This window comes from Bubalus bubalis, chromosome 4 (genome assembly GCF_019923935.1).
Source record: "Bubalus bubalis isolate 160015118507 breed Murrah chromosome 4, NDDB_SH_1, whole genome shotgun sequence".
Classification (NCBI taxonomy): domain Eukaryota; kingdom Metazoa; phylum Chordata; class Mammalia; order Artiodactyla; family Bovidae; genus Bubalus; species Bubalus bubalis.
Genome location: NC_059160.1, coordinates 134,433,646 through 134,449,796, shown reverse-complemented (window position 1 = coordinate 134,449,796; position 16,151 = coordinate 134,433,646). Strand labels below are relative to the sequence as shown.

The 16,151-nt window shown below is 41.6% G+C and overlaps 1 protein-coding gene across 16 annotated transcripts in view; it reads left to right on the top strand.

The window, feature by feature from the left end:
- FAM13C (family with sequence similarity 13 member C) overlaps window positions 1-16,151 on the top strand; it is a 147,086-nt gene that overhangs the window by 1,159 nt on the left and 129,776 nt on the right. For 3 of the 16 annotated variants that reach the window (XM_025285096.3, XM_025285088.3, XM_025285087.3), the window contains exons 1-2: window positions 3,663-3,833; window positions 12,930-12,986. In XM_025285096.3, the coding sequence (XP_025140881.3) occupies window positions 3,772-3,833; window positions 12,930-12,986 (119 nt within the window). In that variant the 5' untranslated portion in view covers window positions 3,663-3,771. The other 13 variants (XM_044942103.2, XM_044942097.2, XM_044942099.2 and 10 more) reach the window with 12 other exon arrangements.

Genomic DNA, 16,151 nt, shown 5'->3' with positions numbered 1-16,151 from the left:
TTTTATATTAAGGTATATACTTTTTTTTTCAGACATAGTGCTATTGTTTACTTAATGGACTAATAGTGTAGTGTAAACACAACTTTTATATATACTGGGAAACCAAAAAATTCCTGTGATGAGCTTTGTTGCAACATTTGCTTTATTGTGATGGTCTGGAACCAAACCTGAAGTATTTCCAAGGAATAACCTGTATTAGGCTTTTATGCAGTTACCTTTCAAAATATTTTGGGGATAAGAAAAATCCTCGCAAAGGACATTAATGAAACCTGTTGTTCTTTGAAAACTCAATTTCGATTGTTCAGAGTACATCTTTGAAAGTTAAAGATACGACTTTCATACAAATATAGGCACATCAGATCAGATCACATCAGTCGCTCAGTCATATCCGACTCTTTGCGACTCTATGAATCGCAGCACGCCAGGCCTCCCTGTCCATCACCAACTCCTGGAGTTCACTGAGACTCACGTCCATCGAGTCAGCGATGCCATCCAGCCATCTCATCCTCTGTCGTCCCCTTCTCCTCTTGCCCCCAATCCCTCCCAGCATCAGGGTCTTTTCCAATGAGTCAACTCTTCGCATGAGGTGGCCAAAGTACTGGAGTTTCAGCTTTAGCATCATTCCTTCCAAAGAAATCCAGGGCTGATCTCCTTCAGAATGGACTGGTTGGATCTCCTTGCAGTCCAAGGGACTCGCAAGAGTCTTCTGCAACACCACAGTTCAAAAGCATCAATTCTTCGGCACTCAGCCTTCTTCACAGTCCAACTCTCACATCCATACATGACCACAGGAAAAACCACAGCCTTGACTAGATGAACCTTTGTTGGCAAAGTAATGTCTCTGCTTTTGAATATGCTATCTAGGTTGGTCATAACTTTCCTTCCAAGGAGTAAGCGTCTTTTAATTTCATGGCTGCAGTCACCATCTGTAGTGATTTTGGAGCCCAGAAAAATAAAGTCTGACACTGTTTCCACTGTTTCCCCATCTATTTCCCATGAAGTGGTGGGACAGGATGCCATGATCTTCGTTTTCTGAATGTTGAGCTTTAAGCCAACTTTTTCACTCTCCACTTTCACTTTCATCAAGAGGCTTTTGAGTTCCTCTTCACTTTCTGCCATAAGGGTGGTGTCATCTGCATATCTGAGATTATTGATATTTCTCCTGGCAATCTTGATTCCAGTTTGTGTTTCTTCCAGCCCAGCGTTTCTCATGATTACTCTGCATAGAAGTTAAATAAACAGGGTGACAATATACAGCCTTGACGAACTCCTTTTCCTATTTGGAACCAGTCTGTTGTTCCATGTCCAGTTCTAACTGTTGCTTCCTGACATGCATACAAATTTCTCAAGAGGCAGATCAGGTGGTCTGGTATTCCCATCTCTTTCAGAATTTTCCACAGTTTATTGTGATCCACACAGTCAAAGGCTTTGGCATAGTCAATAAAGCAGAAATAGATGTTTTTCTGAAACTCTCTTGCTTTTTCTATGATCCAGCAGATGTTGGAAATTTTATCTGTGGTTCCTCTGCCTTTTCTAAAACCAGCTTGAACATCAGGAAGTTTACGGTTCACGTATTGCTGAAGCCTGGCTTGGAGAATTTTGAGCATTACTTTACTAGTGTGTGAGATGAGTGCAATTGTGTGGTAGTTTGAGCATTCTTTGGCGTTGCCTTTCTTTGGGATTGGAATGAAAACTGACCTTTTCCAGTCCTGTGGCCACTGCTGAGTTTTCCAAATTTGCTGGCATATTGAGTGCAGCACTTTCACAGCATCATCTTTCAGGATTTGGAATAGTTCACCTGGAATTCCATCACCTCCACTAGCTTCATTCATAGTGATGCTTTCTAAGGCCCACTTGACTTCACATTCCAGGATGTCTGGCTCTAGGTCAGTGATCACACCATGGTGATTATCTGGGTTGTGAAGATCTCTTTTGTACAGTTCTTCTGTGTATTCTTGCCATCCCTTCTTAATATCTTCTGCTTCTGTTAGGTCCATACCATTTCTGTCCTTTATCAAGCTCATCTTTGCATGAAATGTTCCTTTGGTATCTCTGATTTTCTTGAAGAGATCCATACCAGAGATCTATTAACTTATTAATGAGGGTATCTATAAGATGATGGAGAAGGAAATGGCAACCCACTCCAGTATTCTTGGCTGGATAATCCCCATGGACTGAGGAGCCTGGCAGGCTGCAGTCCTTGGGGTCACAAAGAGCCGGACACGACTGAGCGACTAAACACACACAGACACATAAGATGATGATGCTCTTGGTTCCAAGAGTGTTTTGAGGATCTGAATACGTACAGGCATTTAGAAAGAATGTTATTAATGTTATAAGACTGTTAGGTTTATATAGGTTTTGGTTAGGTTGCATATAGGTTTATATGCAACATAAATGCATAATGCAATAAAACCATAAATGCTGAGGTTTTCTTCTTGACAGATCGGACAAAATGTGCAGTGCCAGCACATAGCTCTGTAGTGTTAGAATCTAACCAAGAGTGACTAGCAAGTCAAACACAGCCCATTTTTGTAGAGAATCAAGCAGTCCTTGGGTGGACCTGTGAAGCACTGTCTTGGTGTGACACTGAAAGATTTTGCTCTTTCCCCTTATTACCAAGGTTTGAATAATTTTTCTAATAATCTGAAAATTAAATTTTTATTTTTTGTTGTTGTTGTTTAACTCATCGTCTTATATAATTTAGACTAAAAACCACCATCTCAGTGGCTTCAGAGAGTGAAGAGTTTAAAAGAAGGGAATGAGGATCTTCTCAATTCAAAATAAGCATCTTTCCCAGGTGACTGTTCACTCCATATCAAGGTCAACCAGGCAGGAGAAATTAACAATGAAAAGAGAACAGGACAGACATCTCCTGGGGAATGAGGCAAGTGGGAGGCTGACAGCCTTCCCTTCCCCCAGTAGGGCTGCCTTTATTTAAAGTGGGTAGCACAGGTGGATTCTATCCCTCATCTTTTGTAAAGCTGGTTGGGAGTGAAGCTTGGGCCCAGCTGCTCTGGGCAGAGCAAATCCCACCCCGCGCACCTTCCCCCAGTCACCAGCTAATGCCTGGAATAAATTCTCCCCTCTCATTGCTTTGGTTCATTCAGAGCTTTGAGGTCCTGGGCTGGGCGCTTCCTCTTGGGGTCTGAAATAACGGGAGTGCAGACTGACTGGTGTAATGCTACTGAGCCTTCTTTCAGGGCTCTTTTTCTTCCTGGGCAATAAACATAGACACCAAAAACAGCAGTTACGATCCCCTCCCCCTCTGGTTCCCTTCCAGCTTTTTCTGAAGGATCTGTGCATCTCTGCAAGCCTCCATCCCTAGAGGGGGTAGCTCTTGTAAAACTGGTAGGAGACGTCTGGAAGAAAGCAAGTCCCCCGGGGATTTCAGCACCTGGGTAGAAACAGTCGGGCTTTCCAGGGGGTGGCCGGCACGGGGAGGCCCAGATTAAAGGCGGCGCTGGGCTGGTGAGATTGAGGTCCCGGAGTACCGCTCCAGGTGCTCCTCGCGGGGGTCCCGGGTGCGGCTGGCTGCCGCGCCCCGCCCAGCTCTGTCCCCGCAGCCTCGAGGGCTGCCGGGCTTTGTGGTTCGCCCGTGCGGCTGGGCCCCTGCTGGGGGTGTCGTTACGAGCATGTGCAGACAGCAGCCCAAGGTAGAGAGAGCGTGCCGGGCGAGCCCTGAGACTTGCCTTGCAATGCCATGTTTGTGTGTGTGCTCTAACTCCCGGAGAGCAACCAGGGAGACGGCTCCCCGGCCGGACTTGGCTGATGTTTTCTTGTTTCTGTTTCAGCCTTCAGGATAATTCCTTCAGCAGCACCGCTGTAACAGAGTAAGTGATTCTTGTCAATACAATAAGATTTGCATGCCTTTCTCAGGAAGCAACTAACGTGAAGGTATCCTCCCCCGTCCCCAGCTGCTCTGGGTACTAGATGCATTGTCTCCTGTAATCTGGGGCCGTGAAGACCGGGAGAAGTGGGGGCTGATGGGGCCCAGAAATCTTTACAGGTTGAAACCAGCCTTTTAGCAACTATGCGAGAGCTATTAAAGCAAACTGATGGCTTACGGGAGCACAGTGCTCCCAGATTTGTGTTCTTGGAGTTCAGATTTTTGAAAAATAAATCTCGTTGACATGTCAGCAAGGAAGCTTTGTTGTGTTTTGCCAACACTGGTGTCTGTTTTCATGAGCACGCTGTGTACATTTACAGCAAGTAGGAGATGGATGTGAAATGACTCGAGTTGAATTCCAGCATGTGATAAATAGGCTAAACTTAGCCTCACCCTTTCCTTTGTACAGACTTTTAAGACAGTAAACTTTTCTTGCATGCCCTTTGTCAATTTTGTCTTCTGCCCTCAGAGTTCTGGCTATCATAGGACTGTGTTATCTACTCCTATGGCTAAAGCTTTTGATTGGGACAACTAATACCATTCAAACGTGGAATGAAGGAGTGTAAATATTTCACTCAAGACCAGCATGCATGGTATTTTTTATTAGATATTTAGAGTTTATGCTTTTAATTCTTGTCATCCTTTCCTTAGTGTTTTTCTAATACTGTATTATATATATATGTTAAAAATTAATAGGTAGTGTATTATGCTAATACTATATGTAACTGACATGTAACTTACATATATACATATATGTATGAAATATCTATGCTTTATTTAGCAGTCTTTCTCTAGGCTAACTCACGGTGTTTACTTCTGGGACCTTATGATAGAAGTTACTCTAAATAGTTTTTCAGGAAAAAGAGGTGTATATGGTTATATGCTCAACTACATTAAAAAATGCTGCAACTTTGATACAGAAGTCCCAGTAGCTTGGGAACTATTTGCTAAAGTTCCCTAACAGGCAAATAAATGATGTGAGGTTCAAGTCACTGTATCAATGACTTGGTAATGGAGGACTACAGGGCTTCCCAGGCCCTCTTGATTTTTACATTCTTTTGTTTCTCTGGATGCTACTCTCTCAGAGTTGAGCTTTGGGCTGTCTTAAGTGGAGTTACTTAAAAAAAGAAAAAGATCCAGGGTTAATTTTAGAAGATCCAGTATAAAACACTCATTGAAACCTTCATCCTATTAATGAACTTGCTTGGTAACAGTGCTATAACTTTGCTTTTCTAAAAGCCTTAGAGTGGGGAGAGGCACAGGCCAGAGATGAGGCTGTGACTCGCTGGTTTGGGTACACGGGTATTGCTTTCTTCCTTTTGCTATGCATACGGCACCACATGCTTCCTGGGTCTGACTCTCAGGACCTGGTATGGCTGAATCCCCAAAGTCAGCCACAGGCATAGCAGCTTCAAAATGGAGTTCCTTAGTTTTAGATTTCACATGGACATTGTTTTAAAAATGGTTTTAGTTAAATGCTGGGGAAAGTCTGGTACCTTGTCTTTGGACAGTCCCCAAGGAGTTCTGATTGCATAAGACCTTGTTGTTGTTTTCAGAGAAGTGACAGAGATTTATTTTAAAAGGCACTGACAATTGGGATGCCATCTGACTAATCTATGAGGGGCATATTTGAAGCATACCAAGCCTTCGTAGGTGTAACAGTCCAGTCTAGGGCCATTTATAACTAGTCATTGTCTAATATAGTATTTTCTCCTCCCCTCAGTTTTCCTTGGTTCTTTAGGCATGACCCCAAAGCCAGCAGGACCAGAATGTACTATACTGAGACAGAGAAGTAGCAGGTGATTCATAAATGTTCAGGTCTTGGCGTACAGCAGTTGCCTCTATTCTATGTTTTGAATCAAAGAAAACGTCGCCTTTCTCCTATCTCCACCCTACTCCTACTTTCTCCTACCCACCCACACATACTTATCTTTTCTACTGCCTGAAATTCTACCTAGAGTGGTTTTTGGTTTTTTTTTGGATGAAGAACTCTGGTGGTGACCCTTATTAAAATGGAAATTTAAAAAGTCTGTGTCCCTGGGAGGTGGATTCAAATTGTCATTAATATTTTAATATAAATTATGTTATCAGGTAGTCTAACCTAACAGGGTTCTGCTTGGCCAGCTGGGGGTCTTTTAAGGGTCAAAGGGAGTGAAATTGGGAGGGACTCAAGGACACATTTTATTCTCTTCTTAATTTTTCCCATGCCTTGCCTGTCCCTGTCTGTGCAAATGTGGCGCAATTCAGTTTCTTTTTCCTACCCAGATTCTTCCAAGATCAGAATGGCCTTGGCCTTGTGTTCTCTATCTGTGTACCCTCTCATCTGTTATTTTTCCGCGGTCATTTCCTCTGTTGCCCTGGCTAACTCGTTACTTGAAATGAAGCATACCCAGCAATGAATTCTGCGGCAAATTAGTTATCATCCAAAGCAGTAATTCTCAAAACCAAAGGACTGTCAGTATCATTTGGGGAAGGGGTTAGGGGCTTGTGAAAAATCCAGAGTTCCCAGGCTTTATTCTCAAGTGGAAACCTAGAGGTGGGTGATCGTGTTGGAGTCAGCCAAATGCTGGTCTGGGTTTTGTAAACCTTTAGGTCAGCATTGAACATTTCAGAAGCATACTGGTTATGTGGGGGGGAAGCAATCTAGTTTGAAAACTCACATTCCTTGGCCCTACCCTCAGAGAGTCAATTTAGTTGGGCTTTTTCCATTTTTTAAAATTAATTTATTTCAAAAATTGAAGTATAGTTGATTTACACTGTTGTGTTAATTTCTGCTGTACAGCGAAGTGACTCAGTTACACAAGTATATACATTCTTTTTTATATTCTTTTCTATTATGGTTGATCCCAGGAAATTGAATATAGAGCAGCTTGCCATCTTACTCAGACACTCCAGGTGGTGCCAACGCAAATGGTTCTGGGGGCACACTTTGAGAAATCCCACAGGATTGCAGGCTGTACCTCTGCGACTGTGCCTTCAAGGAACACGGTACTGCAGGGAATGGCAGTCCCCTTTTGAGTACAGCTACATTTTACTCATCACCAGTCTGAGACCTCTGTACTTATTTACCCCAAGCCAGAAAAGAGACTTATGGGTATTTCTTTCTCCACCATTATTCTAAAAAACAAGTCTTTCTCCCTCTCGTGAGCCTCTGGGAACATAGACTGAAGAGACTATTCGGTGGGCTTAGTGTGGAGCAGAAGCCCCGCAGGCATCACCGCTTTACGCTCTGGAGTCCTGGGAAATCCCTTAGCCGCTGGGTGAAGGTAATGCTTACCCCACACCATTGTCAGGCTTAACTGAGATCATATGAAAGGGAAGATGATGCAAAGTACCTTTTAACTTTTTCTTGTTTGTGGTTGATAGAGGAAGCAAAAGTTCAAGTAGAGAGATAACTAACGACCTCGAGCACTCACAGGAAAATGATGGCAAGGACAAATTATTCATGTGTTATTTGGGCAACCACAAATTAAAAACTCGTGGACTTAGAATCTAGTTGATGAGGACCTCAAAGGAAATCATTCGATAGAGGTGTCTTTACATTTTTACTGTGAACAGCACTAAGAAAAACATTTTATATTGCAGTCCAGCACACACATACATACATGATTTATTTGAACAAGTTTCGTTGAAATAACACTTCAGTTCAGTTCAGTTCAGTCGCACAGTTGTGTCTGACTCTTTGCGACCCCATGAATCGCAGCACACCAGGCCTCCCTGTCCATCATCAACTCCCGGAGTTCACTCAGACTCACGTCCATCGAGTCAGTGATGCCATCCAGCCATCTCATCCTCTGTCGTCCCCTTCTCCTCCTGCCCCCAATCCCTCCCAGCATCAGAGTCTTTTCCAATGAGTCAACTCTTCGCATGAGGTGGCCAAAGTACTGGAGTTTCAGCTTTAGCATCATTCCCTCCAAAGAAATCCCAGGGCCTGATCTCCTTCAGAATAACACTTAGCCCTCACTATACTGACATTTTTTTTTTTTTTTTTCTATTCTGTTTCTCTACCAATAATAAAAACAAAATACTGATAGCTGCTGTCTAATTTCAGGACCCTGTAATTGTTAACCCCGTATAATAGGTCACAATTTATAGTTTGAAAAACATTGTACTAGAAGATGGTCAGTTTACTATTTACAAAGATCATTAAAGAGATTGGTCTTTAAATTCTTTTATCAGAATAATGTGTAGGAAGAGAATCTCATGCCCAGGACCAGTTGGGCACTTGCTCTGAGTTGATTTCCCCCCCCCCCCCCAGAGTGGGGATATCTGGGTATGGGTTCCCACTGTGAAATCTAGTTTTATAATCCAGCCAGTATTGTGCATTTGCAGGGGGCTCCGGGGCAAGGACTCAGTAGAACAATCAGAAAGAAGATGTTAATTGAATAGAACTTGATGATCTTCACAGAAGCAATGGAAAATCCAATTGAACTTAAAGAGCTTATGTATGTGTGCCCTGGAAGCCATAGAAAGATCTATCTCATTGCCATATCTGCAAGCTAGAAATTGTGTTTTCTTGGGCGATGGCTGGAGTTGTTCCGTAGTCCTTAAAATCTGATTAGCTAATTAGGTCTAGCCTCCTACTTCAGAAAGCATCTGCAACTTTGTATGTTCTGGTGCTGAGTTTCCATTTTTAACTAATTGTGCTTTGAGGAGAAAGATTAACAGGGGGATGAAAAAAAAAAGTTCTTGCCAAATTCTTAAACAATAGGTATTGTTGAGCTCGAAGGTTGAACCTCTGTTTGAACCCTAGTTCTTTGGAAGCAACAATTCTAGATTTTTCTTCTTCATTAATTTTTCTACTTAGCTAGGTTGCTTTTATTGGAAAACATTTTAATTCCCATTACAAAGTTCAGATGATCTATTAAAGCAGATGCGTCAAATAGTGGAGAACAAGACAGCATTTAGGAATTATTGTTTTCCATGAGATGGAAAGAGTGGGTTATTGAGACTTCAAAAATTAAAAAAAAAGGAAAAGCAAGGAAATTGATCCAAAGTTGCCAGAGTGGTTCATTTGCATGCTCTGGGTACATCCATGTCCCTCAATGCTTGGTTTCTTTTTTATTTATATGTTTGCCTAGTTGTCCACTTCGGGGGGAAAGCTAATCAGATGTCATGAACAGGCTCAGAGGTTAACAGGGAAATGCTCTATAGGCCATACATTTTATCATTCATACCCAATTGTCAGACAGACATTGTACACATGCTTTAAGCAGTACACTTAAAGTCAGCAGGGCTAAACATCATGAGCAGCTACACTTGCTGACAACTTATTGAAGAATTTTCCATCCTGAACATTGGGGTTAAAAGTATGATTAGAAATAAAACAATTACTTTCCATTAGAAGTCTGTGTTACCAAAATCAGTCGAATATTCTAGAAGAACTTTTTCTTTTTTGACAGAAAACCCAACTTTGCATTAGTTTACTGTTAGTAACAAAATTCATTTACCTAGTTAAAATCAGTGTAATCTTAATCCTGACAACATACACATTTTTTTTTTTCAAAATTCCTTTTTCACAAACTTTTTGTCACTTTCTAGATCCAGACAAATTTGTGCTTTATTTCTTCATACAGAAACAAACAACCATAGGAAAAAATAATTATCACCATTTTTCCTCAACAAAAATATCTCCATTCTTTATACATTCTCTTTTTTGACAACATATATCCTACTTGCTTTACAAATCAAAATATTTCACTTATCATTTTTACATATGAGGACTCACCAAGAGTCCTTAACAGCAGTTACAATTTTTAACCCTTGAAAGTTTTAACAAAACCAAGAAACAAGTGGTTGAAATGTTACATCAGCATTTTCTGATTGCAAACTTAAGAACATTCTTCATACTTCAAAAAAATATATACTTTTTAATAGCATAATTTTTCTTCAGTAATACAACACATATGTTTAATAAACCCAAACATCTTTAGTTTCCCTCTTGGTCTTACAAGAATACAAAAGTAGGTAATCAGTTTATGGAGCATAGCCAGAATAGCCAAATTATACATTCAGTTTTAAGCCTTTTTTCCCCTTTGTATAGTTAACCCAAGGCTGAAGATCCAGGCAAAGTGGACTGTGTTTGTGTTTCAAGGACATGATAAATGTCACTCAAACTTTTTCTCAGGCATATTTTTGTTTTTTCAGGATCTTTATCAAGTTAGCTTTCCCTAACTGCATATGCAAAAAGAACCAGTTTTGTGAATTTCAGGGCTTTCATCTTAATCACTCTTCTTCAGATTCTGAAGAATACTGTAGCCATATATTGTCCAAAAAAATCATCTTTCTTTTTTAGTCATAAATTCACAACTAAAATTTTTCTTAATGAATTGAACCTGAAATTCCCATTTTGTATAAGGCAACAAGAATACCAATCAACACAAATGGAATATACACTCACACACCAAACAACAGATCCATCATAAACCTCTCTGAAGGTGACCAGTACAGAGTCCCAAACAAACACTTTATGGAGTCCCAAAACAAATGGTCCTCAATGGTAGTCAGATGGGCAAAATGCCCAAATGACACTCGGTGCTCACAAACGGTCCTCAACATCAGACATATGTCAGAACCAACTGGCAAAATGCCCAAATAGCACCTCATGTCCCAAACAGTTCTCAACATCAGGCACACATCAGAACCAACTGGCAAGAATGTCCAAATAGTACTAGTGCTCACAAACAGTCCTCACAGCAGTCAGAACCAATTGGCAAGCACTCACAAATGGGAATGTTGCCTGTGTGCACACTGGTGGACTTACCTGGTTTTGGAGCTCCTCAGCTCATTCCAAATGCAAATTTCCATTCCACCAAGAAAGGCGTAAGTTGGCAGCCAGTGCCAATCAGGGGAGAAACAGGGAGGATCCTTAAAACAAATGGTTTCAGTTTTGGTTGTTTTAGGTACAGTTAATCTTCAGTTTGGAGAAGGCGATGGCACCCCACTCCAGTACTCTTGCCTGGAAAATCCCATGGACGGAGGAGCCTGGTAGGCTGCAGTCCATGGGGTCGCACAGAGTTGGACATGACTGAAGCGACTTAGCAGCAGCAACAGCAGCAATCTTCAGTTCCGGGGTGCCCTTATTCCCATTTCTTTGTGGTCAGTTCTCAGAATTGTGGCAGCTGAAGTCCTGGGTACAGTCTGGTCATCATGTAGTTAACTCCTCCACCTGGGGTTTTGATCTATAAGACAGCTCACAGGGTATGGCTCAGAATATTAGGTACAGCCCTTGAGAGAGAACTAAAGGTCCTTGCCTATGCTTAATGACTACCTTATTATTATTTAGTCTCCTTAGACTGTTTTCCTTTGTTTCAGCATTTCTCACTTCTCTGATTAAACTTATTCTTTGATTAAGGTTTTTTACAGGCACAAGGCAGGCAGAAGACATGGTGAGGGGAGGGGGAAAGGACCACATACCATTTCATGATGACATAGAGGTGTGGGATTGTGAGGTGAGCGGGAGGGAGGCTCGGGGAGGAGGGGTATATGCACACAGCTGATTCACTCAGTTGTGCAGCAGAAACTAACACAACATTATAAAGCAATTATACTAAAAAAAGAAAAGGTAGTGCTGCTCAAAGTGTGGGTTCACAAATTCTAACTAGTCTAAGATAAGAACAATACAGAAATAGGGAGTATGCTTTTAATAACCTTTATAAAAATTTGACATTCTTGTGACATTTTTACCAAATTATTTCTCCACGGTGGATTGGAAATAGAAAACCAACTGGTCAGTCCTGAATCCCAAAAAATTTGAGAAGCACAGCTCCAGTGCCTAAGGCAGTATTTGGAAGCAGTCAGTGCTCAGAAATGCTTGCCCACTTATTTCAGGCCCTTCCTGGTGGCTCAGACAGTAAAGAATCCACCTGCAAAGCAGGACACTTGGGATTGATCCCTGAGTCAGGAAGATTCCCTGGAGAAGGTAATGGCCACCCACTCCAGAATTCTTGCCTGGAGGAAGGCGCCTGGCAGGCTACAGTCCCTGGGGTCGCAAAGAGTCGAACATGATTGAGCGACTAGGCACACACACTTATTTCAGGGAACAGACTTGCCGAGGGGCCCAGGTTAGTGATTTGGTTCAAATATTTATGAAGTATCTACTCTGGGGTAGCATTGTGGGCACTGTGGCAGTATATCTAGAAAAAGACATGATGGTTGTTTCTTTTCATGGAATTAACAACTGATTAAAAAGATCTCAGAGGTACAAAGAAACTACATAGCAGCACTAGGCAAGAACTAGATGGTGACTAAAACCTCAGAATGAAAAGTAAGCATTTATGTGCTAAGGTTAAAGTGGGAACATGGCATGTGGATGAACTTGGCAAGGAAAGTTCACAGAGCTTGTAAGGCTTGAGCAGTGAAGGCTGAGTAGGAGTTGAAGATAGAAAAAGCATTCCAGGTTGGAGCAGGGTGGGGTGAGGTTGGGTGGGATGGGGTAGGGAAGGCTGAGAACAGGAACAAAGGCTCCCTCATACCCTGGGGTGAGACTGCGGTCCTCCTCAAGATGCCCTTAGGCGGTTTAGAGCTCGGGAGATTTTTCAGTATGGAAAAGCCAAGAATTTTTCATAAGGTTATTTCATAAGTTTTGTGAAAAGGAAGGAGGTCAGGAAAGTCTGGAGTCCAGTGGAGCAAGCCAGATGGCAGGTGGTATGGTTTGGGACTACTGGAGGCAGAAGAAATGCAAGGAGGCATGTAGCTGCGTCCCTCTTGAGCCAACAACAGTCTACCAGTCTTGGTGTCAGATGTTCCCTCAAGGGCTGTGAACACTTAGGTTGCTAAGGTCTTGTTAGTTGAGGTGATACAGAGCAGTGCATGAAAAAGGAGTGTTACCTCTGGTTCTAAGCATTTAAGCTCACGTGATATGACAACATTGGTATTATTACCTGGTAGACATCTGAGGAATCGACACAGGTTTGGGTGAGAGTGGTAAAGATTGTTCCTTTCTTTAGTTTCCTGTGCTAATCTTCAAATAATTCTAGAATATTGCTTCTCTGCTTCAGCAGACAGTTGGATCTGATGTGGTTTTATTTTTTCTCTTCAGGTGTGACGAAGACGCAGTCTCTCTGCATGAAGATCAGACTGATTGCTCCAGTCTCAGGTAGGACCCACCATTGCCTGGTTTTTAATTATGAAGGACAGAAACCATCTGGTCTGGTGTCTTAACTCTCTTTGAATTCTAATGATTTGTTCTCATGTCCTATTTCTTCTAATAGATTATCAGCTCTTGAAGGAAGTTTTGTTCACTTTTGGATACCCCCTTAGCACTCAGGACAGTATCTTTTCTATGGAGAATGCTCAGTAAATGCCTATTGAATTAAACATTGATTAGTGCATTTAAATGTTCCCATCATAGACTTTAAGGAAGAGGTTCTAGAATTATTCACCAAACATGGCAGTCTTGGTCATCAGGGAGTTCATCGTATGATGGCAAAATCTTAACGTTAACCATTTTTCTTCCAAGTTTGCTGTGTTCAAGCACTTTCACATACATTTCATTATTTAATCTTAACAGCCAAAGGGAAGCTATTGTTTCCTTCCTCATCGAGGTGGAAAAACCAAGACTCAGAGGGATTATAGCTCATCCAGAATTAACACAGCTGTGATGAGGCAGAATTTGGACTCTGGTATATGTGACACAAAAGTCCACTTGTTGGATAAGGAATATTTGTTGAAGGCCTTTGTTTCATACTTTTTTGTGTGCATCAGAAACCAGTGGAGACAGATATGGGATGTAGAAATACAAATCAGTCTCTGCTCCCAGGGGTTCAGTGCACTGGAGGAGATAGATAAGAATGTAGATGATGATGCTACAGTGCATTAAGTGCTATTTTTCTACAGGGAAACAGAAGACTCACTTAGAGGGACCAAATAGCCCAGTGAGGTTTCTGGGATGGATTCCTGAAGAAAATTACATGTGGCACGTGACTCCTTTTTTTTTTTTTGGTGGAATATAAGGCCCAAAACTATGATGCTACCAAGCAGAGGGAACAAATTACTGGCTAGCCAACAGAGAGCAGAGAGAATTCAAGTTGAAGCAAGCAGTTCAGGATGGCAGGAACCCTGAGAGCTGAGGAGGCCGGGAGTGGTAAGAAATAAAGTTCCAGAGATAAACAAAGACCTGATTACAAAAGTTTTAAGTACCCTGCAAAGGAGTTTGGAATTTATCCTGGAGGCATTGGAAAGACTAAAAATAGCCTTCAGTTTTTTCTGCGCAAACAGCTACTCACCGAAGGCCCCGTGTGAGAGTAACAATAGCCCCCATTTATTGGATTGTGGTCTGGAGCTGACTTTCTTTGGTAGGCATTTCACAGAGACTGTACTACTCCTGTACTGGAGATGCATAGTGTCTTATGGATGAAGGGCATAGAGGTGAGGTGATGTGGCTCAGGATGCATTTCTAACAAGTGGGAGGATCTTTTGGACTCTTGTTCTTTTTAGAACACCATGTTCATTCTCAGTTATGGCTGACTGCAATAAGAAGTGACATAAATTACATTACCTGTACTCTGTTTTGGGGATTCTGAGGAACCAGTAATAGTTTGGAAGTGTATTCATAAAGATGACTTTTGTATTTATGTTTTACATTTGTATAATAAGAGAAAGTGCTTCCCCCTGCCCCCCACCTTCCTTGGTCTTCAAGTCAAGAATGACCTTTACATCTTTTGGGTGCCTTGAAAATATGACATAAAAACAAAATTCAGGTTTTATTTTTAGGAAACAGTCTATCAAAACAGTCATTTTAAATTTGAAAAGTCACTTTTTTCTTATTCTTGAGTGTTCTATAATTCTCCTTGAATGAGGAACATTTCAGTTCAGCTCAGTCATGTCCAACTCTTTGCAACCCCACGGATTGCAGCATGTCAGGCTTCCCTGTGCATCACCAACTCCTGGAGCTTGCTCAAACTCATGTCCATCCAGTTGGTGATGCCATCCAACCATCTCATCCTCTGTCATCCCCTTCTCCTCCTGCCTTCAGTCTTTCCCAGCATCAGGGGCTTTTCCAATGAGTTGGTTCTTTGCATCAGGTGGCCAAAGTATTGGAATGAATATTCAGGGCTGATTTCCTTTAGAATGGACTGGTTGGATCTCCTTGCAGTCCAGGGAACTCTCAAGAGTCTTCTCCAACACCACAGTTCAAAAGCATCAATTCTTCGGCATTCAGCTTTCTTTGTAGTCCAACTCTCACATCCATACATGACTATGGAAAAACGATAGCTTTGACTAGACAGACCTTTGTTGGCAAAGTAATGTCTCTGCTTTTTAATATGCTGTCTAGGTTGGTCATAGGTTTTCTTCCAGGGGGCAAGCTTCTTTTAATTTCAAGGTTGCAGTCACCATCTGCAGTGATTTTGGAGCCCAGAAAAAATAAAGTCTGCCACTGTTTCCCCGTCTATTTGCCATGAAGTGATGGGACTGGATGCCATGATCTTAGTTTTCTGAATGTTGAGTTTTAAGCCAACTTTTTCATTCTCCTCTTTCACTTTCCTCAAGAGGCTCTTTAGTTCTTCACTTTCTGCCATAAGGGTGGTGTTATCTGCATCTCTGAGGTTATTGATATTTCTCCTGGTGATCTTGATTCCAGTTTGTGTTTCATCCAGCCCAGCATTTCTCATAATGTACTCTGCATATACGTTAAATAAGCAGCCTGACAATATACAGCCTTGATGTGCTCCTTTCCCAATTTGGAACCAGTTTGTTGTTTCATATACAATTCTAACTGTTGCTTTTTGACCTGCATGCAGATTTCTCAGGAGGCAGGTCAGGTGGTCTGGTATTCCCATCTCTTTAAGAAACATTTAGGTTATGGCAAAAGCTGCTCTTCCTTCTTTTGTTGCTTACCCAAGAACATAGAGTATGTAGATGTGTAGTATTTGTCTCTAGGGAGAGACAGGTATTTCAAATGAACTAGAGACATTTATTTCAACTTCATAGTTTGATACTGGTTTCCAAACCTATTAGTGACTTAGAATTTTTTTTAATTGTAAATGATCTCAAGGGAAAATAGTAACCAGTGTTACTGGCAGGAGTTGCAAAGAGTTGGACACAACTGAACTGACCTAACATGAAAAATTATTTCACCTGTTGGATTTTCCTTAACCTGATACTAAGTTTGTCCTGAAGCTTAAGTTTAACTCTTTCACATAATTTTATTTCCACATCTTGCCCAACTGCATACACCCTGGCCATGTTCCAGACCTCCCACCCCCATGTTTTCTTTGCTCTTCTCCCAGGGACTAGCTGGACAGCTCATCCTGCTGGTAGC